Here is a 16,805-nt window from a genome sequence, read left to right on the forward strand (position 1 = left end):
CCGCTCTGCCGAATTTCCTATTAACAGTTCTTCTTTGCTTTATACACTTTGATGCCCTAAAAACTGTGAATGAATTATTTTAAAACTGAAAAAAACTAAATGCCAGGACTCTTATGGGAGTTCTGTGGCATCACTTTCTGAAGTGGCTCACATGTGCCAGGAAAGGCAGAAAGAAGATAATAAACAACACAGGTTTCAAACTTTTTATAAACATCAGATTTGCAGTGTTTTATGAGGAATAAAATGACTTCAGCTCTAAATTGTGTTGAACAAAAACAGAGTTGAGCGTGTATGAATTAAAATCAGAACCTTCCTATTGGATTCCTTCATCACTCATGATAGGAAAATGGAAATGGATGCAGGAAGAGATGCTTTTTTATGCCTCAGTCTACTTGTTAGTCAAAATATTATGCCTATATTACCCACAATGCAACTTAACCCAACAGTTCTTTCAGTGGAATTAATATCAACTTTGTGCATTTATGAAGCGGTTAACCCTGTAAGACAAAAATTTTTAAAAAAATAAATATATATATATATATATATATATATATATATATATATATATATATATATATATATATATATATACTGCTCAAAAAAATTAAAGGAACACTTTAACTATTGCATCAAGACAGTTAAACTTCTGGGATACTGATCTGGTCAAGTAAGTAAAAGAGATGTTTTTTAATCAGTTTCACCTGCTTTGGTGTTAATGAAATTAGAAACAGGTGCACTAGAGGGATGACAATGAGGCACCCCTCAAAACAGGAATGGTTCAACACGTGAAAGCCACTGACATTTTTTTTTCCCTCTTCCTGTTTTCTGTTTTTCAATAGTTTTGCATTTGGCTAGGGTCACTGTCACTAGTGGTAGCATGAGGCGATGCCTGGACTCTACAGAGGTTGCACAGGCAGTCCAATTCATCCACGATGGCACATCAATACGTGCCACTGCCAGAAGGTTTGCTGTGTCTCCGAGCACAGTCTCAAGAACATGGAGAAGGTTCCAGGAGACAGGCAGTTACTCTAAGAGAGCTGGACAAGGCTGTAGAAGATCCTCAACCCATCAGCAGGACAAGTATCTGCTCTTTTGTGCAAGGGGGAAAAGGATGAGCACTGCCAGAGCCCTACAAAATGACCTCCAGCAGACCACTGCTGTGAATGTCTCTGACCAAACAATCAGAAACAGACTTCATGAGGAAGGTCTGAGGGCCCGACATCCTCTAGTGGGCCCTGTGCTCACTGACCAGCACCGTGGAGCTCGGTTGACATTTGCCATAGAACGCAGGAACTGGCAGGTCCATCACTGGTGCTCTGTGCTTTTCACAGATGAGAGCAGGTTCAACATGTGACAGACATGAAAGGGTCTGGAGAAGCCGTGGAGAACCTTATGCTGCCTGTAACATTGTTCAGCATGACCGGTTTGGTGGTGGGTTACTGATGGTCAGGGGGGGCATGTCCATGGAGGAACACACAGACCTCTAAAGGCTAGACAATGGCACTCTGACTGCCATTCATTGTTCCCTCTAAGCTGCGCGCGTGCGCAATTGCGCACTGCTGACAGGGTCTCCGCACAGAAAATCTGCGCTGCGCACACACACAAAAAAATCCAACCTAAATTGAAAATAAAATAAACACGTAACAATTCATTCTGTGCTATTTTTCAATGTGAGTCAGTGAGTGACCGGTGACTGGCTGCTGCAGCCAATGATGCGATTCACATACGTATTTACCATAGACTGTATATAATGGTATTTACGCAGCTAATCAACGTCTGGCGTCCTTATGTGCAGCCATCGTTGTTCTCATAGATATGAATGAGTAGATAGGACACGCCCCTTTGAGCTGCGTGCTACTGCGAGGCTAAGCTAGTGGGGGAAAAGTTTCAGTGCATTCCGTTGATGTAGACGGCGTGAAAAGGGAAACAAGTATGCCGGCTCACTGTGCTGCATACAGTTATACACTACGTCGTACGACTGAGACAAGGAAACTTGGAATGACTTTTCATAGGTAAGAACAGTTTTTGGCTCTTTTTTCATTATGAAATCTTGTTGAGAGCTTCCAGTCTATGAGAGCTAACTAGTTAGCCACTAGCAACACGCTAAGGCGAGCTAGCAGCTTGACAAGCAAATACCAGACATTAATAGTAGCTGTAGTATAGTTTTACAAGCAGTAGTAGTAATACTAAAAGTACAAGCAGCAGCAGTAGTATAAAATAGCTGTTAGTCATAGAAGTAGTATCAGCATTTGTAATAATATTACAATTTGTAGTAGCAGTGCCAGTATCAGCAGCGGTAGTTACTACTACTAGCAGTAGTCGCATCACTATTACTACCACCAATACTACCAATAGTAGTTATAAAGCCTAACTCATATATATCCAGATTACCATCTATGTTCTTCCTCCAAACCCATTTTATGATTGGGATTACAGGCAGTTCTTTAGGACTGCTCTCAAATAATTGAAATGTTACTAAACAAGGTTATACTTATCAAATTAAATAGCTCTGGTCTCCAGTATATTGGCGAATTCGGTTATTTGTACTTAATTTATTAGCATGATTTCTTTTTTAATATGTTGTGTACAGACTTACTTACTTCTCTGTCTGCTTTTCTTACTCCATGTAGGTTTCCCAGAGACTATGGGTTGAGGAGGAAGTGGAAGTTTGTCGGCTTAGACCTGGTGTCATTCCATCAGTGTTAAACTTCCCGGCTCATCTTGGAAGAGTATGTGCCAGAAAGACCACGACCAAGCAGCCTTGAGATCTTAGGCAGTGTCTCCCTGAGGTGGGTGTCAACAGTGTTCACAGTCAGGTCTGTGGTAATCCCATCAAAAAAGAAAACAGAAAAAAATATAGATTATAAATCAACATGTAACCAAAGCACTCTGTGTATAACGCCATAGTATAGGATGTAGTTCAGAAAATGTCAAAGTATAGTATACTTTACTCAAGACTAACATAGTATGGCCTGTAGTTCATAGTACAGCATGTCAGCAAAAAAACCCCATAGATTATTATGTGGTTCAAAAAGCGCAAAATGATAGGATGTTGCCTAAAATTGTCATGTATGATATGTGGTTCAAAAAATGTCATAGTGCAGTATATTGTCAAAATAGCATGTAATTCAAGAAAACATCAGAGTATAATATGTCATCTAAAAAATACCATAGAATAATATTTCATTGCACAAATAAAAGTATAGTAAGTTTTAAAACTGTTCAAATTCTTATATGTTGCTAAAAAACAACAAAAAAAACTAAAACAAAAAAACGTCACAGTAATATGTCAATTAAAAAAGCCTATCGTATAGTGTGTCGCCCAACAAACATCATAGTATAGCATGTCGCTCTAAAAACGTCACAGTATAGCCTTTAGTCCACAGCTGTCAGTAGGTGAGGAACAACACAACAACAGTACAAACGCTGGTTTCCAGAGGGTTAGACAAGAATTTATTTGAAAGAGTAAGTTTACAACAACACAACATGTGAGGGGGTTAAAAACAAATGGGTGTTAGTAAAATAAAAATAAACGGAACTAAAAGTGAACTTCATGTTGACATTGATGGGCATTCCAACCAGGCACAAAGTAAAAGATAATCAATATGAAAAGAAACTCTTCCTGTTCACCTCTTCAAGCCCAAAAACACACCACAGTAGCATCCTAAACTAAAACTACCAAGGGGTTTCCTGTTTTCCTTTCTGAACATTTCAAAGGTCCCTCTCTATCTCCCCACACATCCACCAACCACTGGAACACATCTCCAAAGTTCTGCTGGGCCAGCTCAGCTTCCCCTCAGAAGAAGTGCCGCCACCTGCCAGATGAAGGAGCCTTTTGAGAGGCAGCTGGCATCATGATTGGACTGTACTTTGGTCTGTTCCAATCCAGCTTCAGCTGCAGAGACGGCAGGCGGGACGAGTCAACGGAGGCCGGATGGACGAAGACATGCAGCTGAGTACAATCCAGAAAACAACAGAGGAGGAGTGCAGTGGCCCAGTGCCAGAACAAACAGAGTAGCATCGTATGTCTCTTAGGGTGCTTTCACACCTACGTCTTTTAGTCCGCTTAAAGCGGACTGGAGTCCGGAACACCTGCAAGTACGGTTCGTTTGGGCTGATGTGAAAGCATACCAGATTTTTTTGGTTCGGACTAACGAACCGCACCGAGACCACCTTCGGGAGGTGGTCTCGGTCCGCTTCTATGTGAACTCCAGTTCGGTTCGCTCCTGGTGAGAACACAAACCTGTCTCCATTCGGACCACTTGATGGCGCAGCAGACTTTTTGGTCTACGGGAGCTTCCGTAGCAACCTGCACAGGGAATTTTACGCCAATCAGCGTACACCTACGTCATCATAAACGCCTTGTTTTGTAAACAGCGCCGCCAAACGACTGGGGGGAGATATAACATTAATTGGAGTAGGTTCACCTGCGAAAACACTGGTGTGAGTGCGAACCGAACCAGTTGAAAATAGCAACATTGTAACAACTTTTGGGTCCAAACGAACCACTTTAGTGGACTAACAGGTGTGAAAGCACCCTTACAAAACATCATAGTATAGCCTTTGGTATGAAAAAACACCATCATATACATTGTATATTGTACAAATAGGTCAAAGGAAAGAGACATACATTGTAGAATTGTAGTAATTGTGGGCTGACTGATTTACGGATTATCAGTGTTTTATTTTTACTGATTTACGGTAATAAATCAATTTAAAAATGGCGCTACTTTGGCTCTGAACCTTAATCTACCTGTGGTCGCTCTGTCTTCTGGAGTGATTTGATTGGTTATGTGTCACGAATAAAACTCCTTTAACTTAACATCTGTAAACAAAACAAAAACGTATCAACAAAGTTTCCTGTTAGAGTTTGTGTTCTTCTAAGTTTAACTCCAAGATTTTAAATACTTTCATTTACTGCAAATGAATATCTACTCCAAATGTCTCACTAATAATCATTATCAGCCTTAAAAACCCACAAAACACCCCTCTATACTGGACCACACTTAGTACAGTCCGGTTCCCCCTTCTATAAATCTGCTTGGAATCATCCACTTCCTGTTTGTCAAAGTGGCCTTCTACCTGGACAGGTTTTGTTGGAGCTCATGCAACAAACATTTTGGGTAACTGCACTTTAATATGGATGGATGACACTGAATTAGAGTCTGTTTTAATGAGACTGAGTTAAGATGTGTAGCTCTGTCATTAAATAGTAAATTATTACTCAGAATTCACAGAGAAAAGTCTGAAATGTTTGCTAGGTTAGCATGCCACATGTTCTTTGGCTCAGCTAAAGCTAACTCTCTCCAACTTCTGGATCTCTTGAGTTACTTGTTGTTAAAATATCTTGCTGTAGGTGCTGAAGCTCAGAAAGTCTGAGATGTTTGTTCAGAATAAGCTCATTCTCAAGTCTGATCTGAACTGTTCTCTTTTGTTTGAACTTTCCCTAAACTTAGGAGTTAATGACAGAGCAGCACATCCAGACTCAGTCTCATTTATGTAGCGATTAAACTTCAGTGTCATTCATTGATGTTAAAGTGCAGTTTTTCAAATGTTTGTTACACATGCTCCCGACCAAACCAGTCCAGGTGGAAGATGATGTGAAGAGAAAGCTCCAGAGGATGAATATCACACATTTACGTTGGAAATAAATGTCCTTTAATTAGACATTGTCATGCAAAAGTTGGATTTCCCTTTAATGATGTTCAAATCTTTGTTGAGTGTTTTGTTGTTATTGGTTTCTAAATGTTTTTTGACACTCGGCTCCAAAGATTAAAACCTTTTACGGCTCACAAGCTGCAACAATTCACACATTATCAACTATCTTTCTGATTAAACTAAGATAAAAAGTGAAAAACTGTCTGATTCCTGCATCATGAATGTAAATCTTTTTGGTTTTTAAGAACGTAAACTGAATATATTTGGGCTTGACATTTTTTAAACCAAAACAAGAAATGAATTACTGGAGAAAACAATCAACAGATTAATGGTCAAAGAAAATGTGTTTTCCAACATATATGGCTGAATTACTCCAACATTACAAGATACATACAATATAAATTCAATTTTATTTATATAACTCCAATTACAGGTCAAATTGTCTCGACTTTATTTTTACATTTTTTTTGTCATATTTAAAATATGACAAAGTAAGAAATTTAAACCTCTTTACTAATCCAATTTATTATTTTGTTTTTAAGAGACTAATAGACAATTAAAATAAGTTTCTCCACTAAAACTAATAAACATGAGGTCAAATAGAAGGAACAGTTTTAAATACTGCAGTCCCACGACGACAAGAATAAAGTTTGTCAACAAAAACAAAATCTGCTGGTGGATTCCATTAAAGTCCTAATAAATGATAAAGTGTGATACTAAAGGTTTGGGGTGCTAAAAATGTCTAAAGATATGAAGTTGAACATCTGGATGGAGGTTGATAAAAGTTTCTCTCCCTTCATTTCTCTGGAGCTGACTCCATGGATTTTATGGATGGTGGTTAAAGAGCTGCTCTTCTAGTCGTCGTCCTTCTAGTCTCTGTAAAAAGTCAGTCCATCCTGGCTGACTTCAACACCTCTTCATGACAGCTTGTTCTGCCTCCGACCTCGTGGAAACTCAAGAAACTCAGGAAAACCTGTGGAGACTCGAAGAACTCGTGGGGCGGGGGAAGGTGTGGTGGGTGGTGGGGGGAGGTGGGGGAGTAGAGGGGGGAGGCCGCCACCCACCTCCCCGCCTACTCTCCACCCAGACTCCACCCAGACTCCGCCTTGGCTCCACCCATGTGGTCACTTCAGACACTACGATGCCAAAGGGACGACGAATTTATTTCTTTTCATCTGATCTGTAGCTCAGTGAGTTAAGGATTTGCCTGTGGAGCTGCAGGTCGCTGGTTCAAGACCAGACCCTTCTTAACTTTTATCAAAATCCTGACAAAGACAAACAAAGAAAAATGCCGGTGGTGGGTCTTGAACCTGCGACCTTCCAGTCTGTAGTCTCTCTTCTTATCCCCCTGAGCTATTCGCTCAGATACTAATTCTTCTTTTTTTTGCGCATTTATCTTCTATTTTTTGTCATTTTCGAGTTTTTTTTTTAAACTCGAGTCTTGACTCGACCATTTTTTTCAGGAGGTTGGACTTCAGCCTTTGTGCTGGAGGGTTGAACCCTCAGTTCCAAGACTTTCCAAGCCTCCAGACCTCCCGAGTCCTGAGGACCTGAGCTTTCACACAGTCTGAGGGCTGAAATTTTCTGTCCCACAGTAGGTCTCTGTTAGATTGAACTTTCAGACAGTCCAAGGACTGATATCTTCTAAATTTCTCAGTACGTCTCTGTTCATTTGAACCTTCAGACAGTCTGAGGACTGAAATCTTAAAAGTTTCTCAGTACTTCTCTGTTAGTTTGAACTTTCTGGTTAACAGAAGCCTTAAAACTTGTGACCATTAGTCTTAATTTCACATTTAGACCATCCATCTGAGTTCTTCTCAGACCTTCACCTGTGGGTTTTTTAGAAATCCTCAACAAACTTTGATTCTATTCACTGAACAGTAAAGTTTGTGGAGATCAGAAGGTAACATTAGTTTGATAAATGCCTTCAACTACTAGTAGACTTTATCTGGAAAGCAGTTTTCTGAAATGAGTTCTTAGTAAATCTGTCCACAATCAAACCAAGAACATAGAAAGAGGAAATGTTTGAAGAAACAACTTGATGTTTTCATTTCAGACTAGAAAACGCTTTCAGACCTTTATCTGTTTTTGCTCTTTTTGATCGTTTTATTGTCTCCTCTGTTTAATTTGATCTTCTAAAGTTTAACTGGTGCCCTTTCAAAGGTTTTATCTTTAGTTTGATTCTTCTTAAATGTTTAGTTTTGCTCTTTTCTCACCTTTTATTCTGTTCTTATGTCTGATCTGATTTCGAAATGTTTTGTCTTTTTAATGTTTGTTTTTCAAACGTTTTATCAGCTTGTTTGAAAAATTTCCTTTTCTTTCCCAATGTTTAACTTTTTGATTAAATCTTTAAGGTTTTTTTTTTTTAAATGTTTTACCACCTTTTAATGTTTAATTTTCTTTTTTAATGCTTCATTGTATTTTCAGTTTAATTCTTATTTAAAGTTTTATTGTCTTTAAGATTTAATTTTCTAATTAAACATTTAATTTTTTAATCAAATGTTTTGACTTTTAAAGGTTTAATAATCTAATTAAATGTTTTATATTTTTCTAAATGTGTAATATTCTTGTTCAATTGTATTTTTTAAATGTTTATCTAAAATATTTCATCTTTAATGTTTAATATTTTTTTTAAATGTTTGCTTAATTTCATAATTGCATGCTTTGTATCTTCTGTTTAATTATCTAATTAAATATTTTGTCTAATATAATTTAATTGTATTTAATGTTTAATTTTCTTTTTAAAAGTTTTATTATATTAAGTGTTTTTTCCTTTGATTTAATTGCTTTTTTACTGTAGTTTATTTCTTTAATCTTTTTTTTCTGTCAAGATTTTAACCCAACCTTAAAAATGAAACAAACCCTTAAATCACAATGAAAATATTTCTGTTGTCACAATCATGATTTAGTCAATTATTCAGTTTATCAATTCAACTTTATTTGTTTAGCACCTTTCACACAGATTACAAACTAAACAAGCAAAGAGAAAAAACTATGTTAAAACTATGATTAAAACTCAAAAAAAACAAAAAAAAAGATTTAACATGGTAATAGAATATGTTGTGTACAGGTGATGGAGGGAGTTTATTGAAGTCTTCTTGGACTCACATGGGAAATCATTTAATATATAAACTTGATATTCAGTCTAAGGAAACTGCAGAGCGACAGAAGAACCAACAATATCTCCTGTTTTTTCCTTTAATGAGTCGACTCTTCTTGTGCTTTCAGACCAAAGAACTACAGACTCTTCACAACCTGCTCAAACTCTTGGTACAGGACCTCACCACACGGATCAAGAAGGTTTTCTTCTCCTCATTTCTACTCTGAAGCTCACCTTCTCCTGCTCAAACTGCTGACAAATGTTTCTGCTGCTCTAAAGTCTGGTCTCCAGAACTTCCTAAAAACTCTCAAAGTCTCTTCTGCTGCAGGTTGCTTTGTAGAACTGTTGCAGAAAACCTCACTAAACCACATGGAGGGGCCTCAAGATAGTCGTCCAAATGAAACCATACAAAAACCAAACTAGCACAACCCAAACGCTAAAGTCTCCTGCAGCCTACCAGAGAACCTCTGAGAACAGAGAATCAGGACAGGAACTCTTACCTTCTGGACAACCAACGTTGGTTCTCAAACAAGAATACAGAATGTGTCTGACCAGAAACCTCTAAAGACTCACTACAGCCAAGATAAAGACACAACTCAGCTGCACCAAATCCACTAATCACTGCAGACATTAGCACCATGTGCTAACTGTGGCTAAAGAACCACATTTACCAAGACAACTATCCAGGACAAAGCCCTAAAACACACCAAGAAACACATTAAAGACGATTTTACTGCTGGAAGCTGCAAGCCAACGCCTAAAGAACAAACTAAAGGAATGGAACCAAACCCGGTTCACTGGTGAAGAGAAACAGAGGAAATGTTTGCAGCCACATAAAGCAGGAAGACACTGAGCTGCTCAGGTGTTCCTGGTAACACCAAGCAGCCACCTGGACAGCCAATAGGAACACAGCTTACTGGAAGTCCAGAGGGCTGGGTTAGTGAAGGAAATTTAATTTAAAGTTGAAGCAGAAAGTTAACAAAGAAAGTTGAAAACCACCTTCTGATACCTGAAATCTCTGAGTTTTCACACAAAGAACGCCTGAACATGTCAAACTGGTTCCATAGTAGAACCATCATTGTAAAAACGTCATAGTATGGTGTGTTGCTCAAAAAACATTAGGACCCGGCTGTCAGGGGACAAACATGTAAGAAACATGAGAACAGAGAGAACCCAACCAGTAGATCACAGTTTATCATCCCCCAGTCATCTCCTGAAGTCCATATGGTGAGAGACATCAGTATCTGGTTGTTAATTTACCAGAGGATGCTTATAATCATGCTGATGTGGTCTGTACTCTACAGTATTTTAGTGATTCAATAAATGCCTAAGTTGTTTTTTTAAAAATGCTTTTTAGTTTTTAATAAACATTTAATAGCCTATATGTAATCAATAAATGGCCTTTGCCTATCTTAAGAAAAACTCACTCAGAACTCTGATATGTTAACAGTACTAAATAAATCAATAAATACATGCATACACACAAAAATAAGTTAATCCATTAACTGTGTTAAAATAAGATTTAGATTTAAAAAAAAGTTGTTTATGTTTTTGCAGAATCCAGTATTGCTCACTGGTTGGTCATTAAATTTTGTTAGTTTGATTTCACTGTTTAAAATGATGCCACCTCTTTTCAGACAGAACCTGTGATAATAAAACAATACAAAATTTTTAGTTCCGTGTTAATAAAGCACTTAAAGCTTTAAGTATGGCTAAATGCTTTTTTCAGAATTAAATATATCACTCCTTAGGTGGTAGTGGCCCCAAGTTCAGTAAAGTTGGAAAGATATTCACAGATTCGGGCTTCCAGCATCAATAACTCATTAGATATAGGTTGTCAAAACATAAACGGTGCCTCTTTCCCATTGTTGCAAGGCAGACAATGTGCTACAAGCCCAGTTTTATCAAAAGTAGCTGTCTTTCAAGCTACAGGAATAACATTGGTGTCTATGGAGTGAACAGGGTCCGTCTGCAATTTGCAAAACCGCTGCAACAGTAAAGAGAGACAATTATTCAATAACTTCACTCTTATACATTGTAGTGTCACTAAAATCACTGCAGCCTTCAACTGGCTCCTGTTGACAAAGTGTTTTAACAGAAATGTAAATGCTGTAATTTGATTCTTTTAATGAACCATGTAACTTGAATGGATGTGATGCTGGTGTGACCACAGTGCACACGTCTGATGTTGCTCACAGTGGTCCAAGGGACGCTCAGGGAGTTTGTGTGTTTGCTCAGACTCAGGAAAAATTACAGGGAACACTGCTGCCATTAGGTATCGAGATGAAATCCTTGGACCCACTGTCAGACCCTACGCTGGTGCAGTGGTCCTGGGTTCCTTCTGGTGCACAACAATGCCTGTCCTCATGTGGCAAGAGAATGCAGGCAGTTCCTGGAGGATGAAGAAATTGATACCATTGACTGGCCCCAATACTCACCTGACCTAAATCCAATAGAACACCCTTGGAACATTATGTTTTGGTCCATCCAACACCACCAGGTTGCTCCTCAGACTGTCCAGGAGCTCAGTGATGCCCTGGTCCAGATCTGGGAGGAGATACCTCTGGACACCATCCGTCGTCTCATTAAGAGCATGCCCCGACATCGTCAGGCTGCATACAAGCATGTGGAGGCCATAAAAACTACTGAGTACCATTCTGAGGTGCTGCCAAGGAATTTCAGAAAGATCGAGCAGCCTGCCACATTATTTTTTCACTTTGAGTTTTGGGGTGTCTTGAATTCAGCCCTGTGCAGGTTGATAAGTTTCATTTCCATCAAGCGATGTGGCATGTTTTCATTCTTAACACATTATCCAGTCCATATCAATGTAGATATCCAGCTTGCTATTTTTTCCCCATTAATATAGGATGTATTTTCAAAGTGTTCCTTTAATTTTTTTGAGCAGTGTACACACACACACACACACACACACACACACACACACACACACACACACACACACACACACACACACACACACACACACACACACACACACACACACAAGCTGATGTATTTTTGCAACAGTGGGTCTATTTTAAACTGATGTTTTGTCATCTGTAGTTGCATTATAGCGTGTTTTTAATGTTTAAATATGGCTCAGAAATGCTAAAACTAGAGAGCAGTATCTTCACACACCACAGAGCTTTCAAAGGCAAGATTTTGGTGCTTCATTTTATTTTGAAAGGACAAAAAAAAAATATATATATATATATATATATATATATATAACTGGGATATAGAAAGCAGAGAGGAATGTCATGATAGGAAACAAAAGAAAACCTTATAAAGTACATTTACATTTTAAAAATTCTTTAAAATATGAAGCTTCAATAAATACTTCAATACATTTAGGCATGCGGATAATATTTTTCAGGATTTACATTTTCATTGCAGTATAATTCATAAAATGACTCTTTCATTATTGCACTTACGTTGTGATGGGTTTGTCCTCAAACCGGTCACATGCATAAGGTCGTAGGTCAAACTGTTCAGGTTGGAAGAAAATCTATGCGTCACAATGATCCAAGAGGTTAAATCAATGAAAAACGGGCCAAATCAGCTGATCTGCTGCCCCTCACACAGTAGTGAGGATGAAGAGGACCAAATCATTCATGGTGATTTGAACTCTCAGCAGCCCATTTGTAACTCTGACATGCAGTAAATATGATGCTGATCAGAGGGAAACAGCTGGCAAGGCTCGGTGTTACAAACATATTCAGAAGCTACATTTTGGACATTTGAATGATGCTGAATTTGCTTTTGGCAGTTCCAGTTTGAAGTGACTCTTTGGAAGCAGAGAATTAATTAGACACCAAAGAAAACTTAAAAATATGAATTCTGAAGCATCATTTTCTGGAGGATCTCTGAAGACAATTTATTATTTATTTGTTTACATTTTGGAACGTTAAGTTCACCAAATTCATTATTAGAAGTTTCTATTTGCTGTTTACTGATAACTATCAATTAAATCAATCACTTTGATCATGAAGAACACTTAAAAACGTGATGATTCTTTGATTTTCAGAAGGGTCTATATTAATCTGATTTGTAAGCATGTCTACATACACTACCGTTCAAAAGTTTGGGGTCACCCAGACAATTTCATGTTTTCAAAGAAAACTCACACTTTTATTCATGTCCTAACATAATTGCACAAGGGTTTTCTAATCATCAATTAGTCTTTCAACACCATTAGCTAACACAATGTAGCATTAGAACACAGGAGTGATGGTTGCTGGAAATGTTCCTCTGTACCTCTATGGAGATATTCCATTAAAAATTTCCAGCTAGAATAGTCATTAACACGTTAATGTCTAGACTGGATTTCTGATTAATTTAATGTTATCCTCATTGTAAAACATTGATTTTCTTTCAAAAATAAGGACATTTCTAACTGACTTTGGAACGGTAGTGTACATTTGTTTGTGCATATTTGTTTACAATTTGAAAAATTATGCCCAATTTTCAATTAAAAGTTTTGATTAGCTGGAACAACTAACAAAAAATATCTCAAGTACTGGAGCTTCTTTTCTGTTATCAGGTTCGTATACGTTCATCTGCCTGTGTTTGTTAACATTTGGTAAAATTAAGTAGTTGAAACTAAACTTATAGTTTGACATAAACTGAGGACATCTGGATGTTTGGAGCTGAAATGCACCATGGGAGTCGTGGTTGACATGCACGTCAAAGGTATTTAGGTAAGTATTAAGATGTGATGTAATATAAGATGTGTGAAATGATGAAAAACTGTCCTGCAGTGAGACTAGAGGTGAATCTGGACGGAGCCAGGCTAGCCGTTTCCCCTGCCGTAGCTTTATATTTAAAGCACAAACACAAGTGGTGTCAATCTTCTCTTCAAACTCTCCACAAAGAAGAGAAAAATCGCGTTTTTAAAATGAGTTCTGGTGCTTGGTGCACAACGTATTAAATCCAGGTAAATGTGGGTTTCAGTGAAAAACGGGTTTGATATATTAAAAAAAAAATAAAAAATCACACACACAACAAAGTCAAACAACAACTCCAGTAAAAGTAAGTAAGCTTGGAAAAACAAATGTGTGAAAAAACAAGGCAGTGGAAAGAGAGTGACAGTCAAAACAACAAACTGCAAAATAAATATAAACATCACATATGATCCAAATGTTGTCAGGGCTGTTACCAGCAGAGGGCAATGAAGCCACAACAAATCCCTGCCAACAGGCTCCACTGAGGGAAAGCTTTTTAAATTATTATCTAATGATCTGTCTGCTGGTTGTTTACTTTTTTAATCATTTATGTGTAAGAAATTACGAAAAATACCCATCACACCATCCTAAAGCCTGAAGTAACTTCAAATCTTCAGTTTGTCCAACCAAACACCCTAAAACCTCAAGATATTCTGTTTAGAATTACATAAAACAGAAAAATGCAGCAATTCTTCCTATTGGCAAAGCTTAATTCTGTTTTAAAAACTGATAAAAAATGGATGCGGGTAAATCCTCTGTGCTGTAATCCTAATATCTGAAGAGTGGAGCCACATTAAAGTGATTTACATCTGCTTTTCCTTTAAGTCAAAGCAATGAAACCTAACTAACTAATCAGGGGGGATCCTGTGCAGACATTTAAATATTACAGTAAATCCATTCTCCATCAGCTAGAACAAAGCTAGATTCAAGTAATCATTTATGTCTCAGATGAAGCTGAAATATAAATGTTTGATGTATATATTTTGCGAAAATACTGAGCTGGCATTAACAGTATCACAAGAGTACACACAAGTCAACAGATAAAGAGAAACTACAGCTGTTAATGTGCTAATATTTCCAGTGTTGGTTCCTAAACGATGATGGAAATATCAGATCTGTGGCTGCTTCTCACACACTTTGTGTCTCAAATGTACAAGTTTTCTTTGTGTTTAGAGCCCAGCTGGGCGTCTGATTCTCTGTGAGCTGCAGGTAAACACATTATTTATGAATGTGCAGACGACTATGGCTGCATTCCTTCTCTCTGTGATTTCTAAGCGACTTTATAGATGTATCTTCACGACAGACACCAGAGATAATGGTACAATCAGAGTATGCGAGTCAACCTGAATCTAAACGGATGTCAGGCAACACTAAAGGCAATGTGTCTGTTTTTCCTGATATTTCTGAGCATTAGATGAACAAAATTGTCATATTTGAGTAAATTAAACCTCCATTGACAAAACTGGTAACTTCATTTATCATTTTTACCACTGGTGATTTTCCTTTGACACTGACTAATAAAACAGACTCTTTGGGATGCAACAAAAACTCTCTCTATGCAGAAAAAACCCTGCATGAGTTCTAAGTCTTTGTTTAGATGTGACCAGCTCATGACTTTAAGCAGGAGGGGTGTGATTTTCTTGCAAAATTTTGCAACCTATGACTGTAGTCTCATCTGACCATCTGTAACAGGTCGAACAATCACCAGTGTTGCTTATTTTCATGAGGAGAAAAGCTATACATCAATAGCCTTACAGGATGAATCCATTATATTTGGCAGCTACCTGTAAACACCCCTGCGTTTTACTTTGAACTCGCCCCGCTTCAAAGAGACTGCTCCAGAGTTTTAAAGTACATTAACAGCCTCTAGCTAAACTACATGTTGGAGATCCAATCTGGAACAAATCATCATCCATTTTGACATTCTTTAACAAACATGAGGATCCACACACCTCAGTTTGACAATTTTGGGAAATACGCTTGTAAATATGAATATTACTCTCATGTATACTAAATATGAAGCTACAGACAGCAGCGGGTTTCCCAAAATGTCGAACGTTTCCTTACATTTTTAGATCCTGCATTTGTGTTCAGGATGAGGATGTTACAGTACAAATAGTTCTTGTGTAGTAAAATGTAAGTGTGCAGCAAACGTATTCAGTGAGGAGCTGAAGTTGTATGTTTGCTGTCACTGTAAGCCAGAGGAACACGATGCTCACTTCCTAAAACAAACCCATCACAGCGAGCTACAGTACGACTCAGACATAATGAGAGGTTAGAGGTTGTATCCTCACCCAGAGCGCCACAGCAATGACATTAAAAAAGATTAGTGGTCCATCTTTACAAACACAAGTATGAAAAAAAGTCTTCTAATCTATGTAAAAAAAAAAAAAAAATTAAAAATCAAGGGCTTTTGTTCAAATTGCACCAAAGTGCCTCCAGGTGATTTAACCCCAGTTTGTCTGCTCATCTTGGGCCATCATTTTCTCTTCGTTTTGGCTCCATGTATCCGTAAAAGGTCAAAAATATTCTTCCAATCAAATTAGTTTTCCCAGTCAGTGCAGGGGAGGCCTTCATCCTCAGACTCCGACTCTGGCGAGGCCTCCTTGATTCTCCTCAGAGCCTCGTGGATGCTGCGGGTCAGAGCATCAGCTGAGTGGGGGAAGCTCTTGGGGTGGCGCTGCTGCTCCGGTCGGGTCCGTACCTTCCTCAGCCGGACGCCCTGCCTGATCTGAGCCAGGATGTTGTTGCTGTCGTCGTCCGGGTCGGGGCCCAGCACCCGCAGCTCGGCCTTCCTCAGGTGGAAACTGCCCCGTTTGAGAGAGGCCAGCACCTCATCCATGGGGGAGCTCGCTGCAAACACACCGAGACGAGTTAGCCTCATACGCCCACATGCTTTTAGGACCCTCTGAATCTGCCTTAAGGTTTGAAAGACATGTTATCTATGCAAACAAAACCAAAAACGCCTAAATCACCCCCATTTATCAGAGGCAGAAAGAGTGAAAGAATCGGCAGATTTTCAACTTTATGACCGTCCTGGAACTCCTTGTGATGTGCTAATCGACTGGAAAACTTAAACTTGACCAAATACAAGCTTAAAAACCTAAAGCTTTCACAAAAAAAAATCCAAATTTAGCCCACAAACAAAATGCTTACACCAGATTCTGTAAAAAAAAAAAAAAAAAAAAAGCAACAACAAACAAACAAAAAAAACAACTAACTGCAGGCTGTATTTCTGGACATTTCTACTTACTAGGCTCATTTTTTACTGCAAAATAAAGTCTATGTGTCTCTATGTAAACAGCACAACCATGGCTAGAAGT

At 38.3% G+C, this 16,805-nt stretch overlaps 1 protein-coding gene and 1 long non-coding RNA gene across 3 annotated transcripts in view; one reads left to right on the forward strand and one right to left on the reverse strand.

Annotated features, from left to right (window-relative positions):
- Positions 1-1,588: 1,588 nt before the first annotated feature.
- On the forward strand, positions 1,589-11,746 carry LOC129350984 (uncharacterized). 2 transcript variants are annotated; one of them, XR_008604593.1, is made up of 3 exons: positions 1,589-2,012; positions 2,631-2,789; positions 8,887-11,746. It is a non-coding gene; the product is annotated as an uncharacterized LOC129350984 (long non-coding RNA). The 2 variants fall into 2 exon arrangements; XR_008604594.1 differs by lacking the exon at positions 8,887-11,746 and adding an exon at positions 3,718-6,647.
- Positions 11,747-15,663: 3,917 nt separating this feature from the next.
- The window catches only part of jmy (junction mediating and regulatory protein, p53 cofactor), a 32,442-nt gene continuing 31,300 nt past the window's right edge, over positions 15,664-16,805 (reverse strand). The window contains exon 10 of the mRNA XM_023273061.3: positions 15,664-16,335. Coding sequence (XP_023128829.2) covers positions 16,025-16,335 — 311 coding nt within the window. The 3' untranslated portion in view covers positions 15,664-16,024. The remainder of the gene's footprint in view (positions 16,336-16,805) is intronic.

This window comes from Amphiprion ocellaris, chromosome 17, assembly GCF_022539595.1.
Source record: "Amphiprion ocellaris isolate individual 3 ecotype Okinawa chromosome 17, ASM2253959v1, whole genome shotgun sequence".
Taxonomy (NCBI): Eukaryota; Metazoa; Chordata; class Actinopteri; family Pomacentridae; genus Amphiprion; species Amphiprion ocellaris.